At 66.7% G+C, this 885-nt stretch overlaps 1 protein-coding gene across 1 annotated transcript in view; it reads right to left on the bottom strand.

The window, feature by feature from the left end:
• Positions 1-618, bottom strand: part of MNEG_9480 (GTPase-activating protein gyp1) — a gene marked incomplete at both ends in the record, with an annotated part of 1937 nt that extends 1319 nt beyond the window's left edge. The window contains 2 exons of the mRNA XM_014042044.1: positions 44-212; positions 494-618. Of these exons, the coding sequence (XP_013897498.1) occupies positions 44-212; positions 494-618 (294 nt within the window). The remainder of the gene's footprint in view (positions 1-43; positions 213-493) is intronic.
• Between the last annotated feature and the right edge of the window lie 267 nt (positions 619-885).

Genomic DNA, 885 nt, shown 5'->3' with positions numbered 1-885 from the left:
CTCCCAGCCCATCGCACCGCGCCCCTCCCTCCCTCCAACCCACCAGGAACTCTGGGAATTTGGTCCCCTCTGCCAGGTACGTGTCCCACAGCCGCAGCGCCGCGTCAAAGGACACCTCCCGGATCAGCAGGCAGTTGACCCAGCGGAACGCAAACTGCAGAAAGTCCACGCCCTCCGCCTCCATGTGCGCCACAAGCGGCTCGTGCTGCTTCCTGGGGGCATTGGAACGGGTGGAATTCCATACGAATGGGCGAACGGGCTGGGCGCCCAGGGACCATGCCGCGTTTTTCTTTACGCATGGTGCACTTGGACTGCACTGCGCCCCCTCCCATGCTTGAGAGACACTGGCACGCTTTACTCCAAGTCCCGGCTGGTCTGCGGCCATGCATCCAGGAAAAAAGCCTGGACGCTCGCTCGTGCGCCTGCCGACATGTTTTTGCCCACAGGCCCGCCCCCCTCGCTGCGCCGCGCGCCGCGCTGCGCCGCTGCCCACCTGACGAGCTCCTTGAGGCGGAAGACTGTGCGCTGTATGCCGGGCTGCGCGTCAGTGTAGTGGTCCTGGATGCACTCTAGCAGCTTGCAGAGGCACCAGTAGCAGTCCGCCTCCACATCAAGCATCACCGCCTGTGGGACCGGGTTTTGGAGGTTGGGCGGAAGGAAGTTTTGGAAGGGTCCCGTGCGCCGCAAGGAGGACAGCACGGCTCGCGCCGCGGCTGGCGGCGGCGCGGACGGAGGAATGCTGCGCGCTGCGGGGCCGGCGCGCCGCGCACGGGGCGTGCGAGCCTGGGGGCAGGGCTGCTGCGGCATCAACTTCCCACCGCCCCTGCTGTTTGACCAGCCCCCTGCTGTTTGACCATCCCAACAAGGGAGCAGCGGGCGTCCGTC

The sequence above is a fragment of the Monoraphidium neglectum genome (assembly GCF_000611645.1).
Source record: "Monoraphidium neglectum strain SAG 48.87 unplaced genomic scaffold scaffold01952, whole genome shotgun sequence".
NCBI lineage: Eukaryota > Viridiplantae > Chlorophyta > Chlorophyceae > Sphaeropleales > Selenastraceae > Monoraphidium > Monoraphidium neglectum.
The sequence above is the reverse complement of the archived record's forward strand: the minus strand, read 5'-3'. Positions and strand labels throughout refer to the sequence as shown.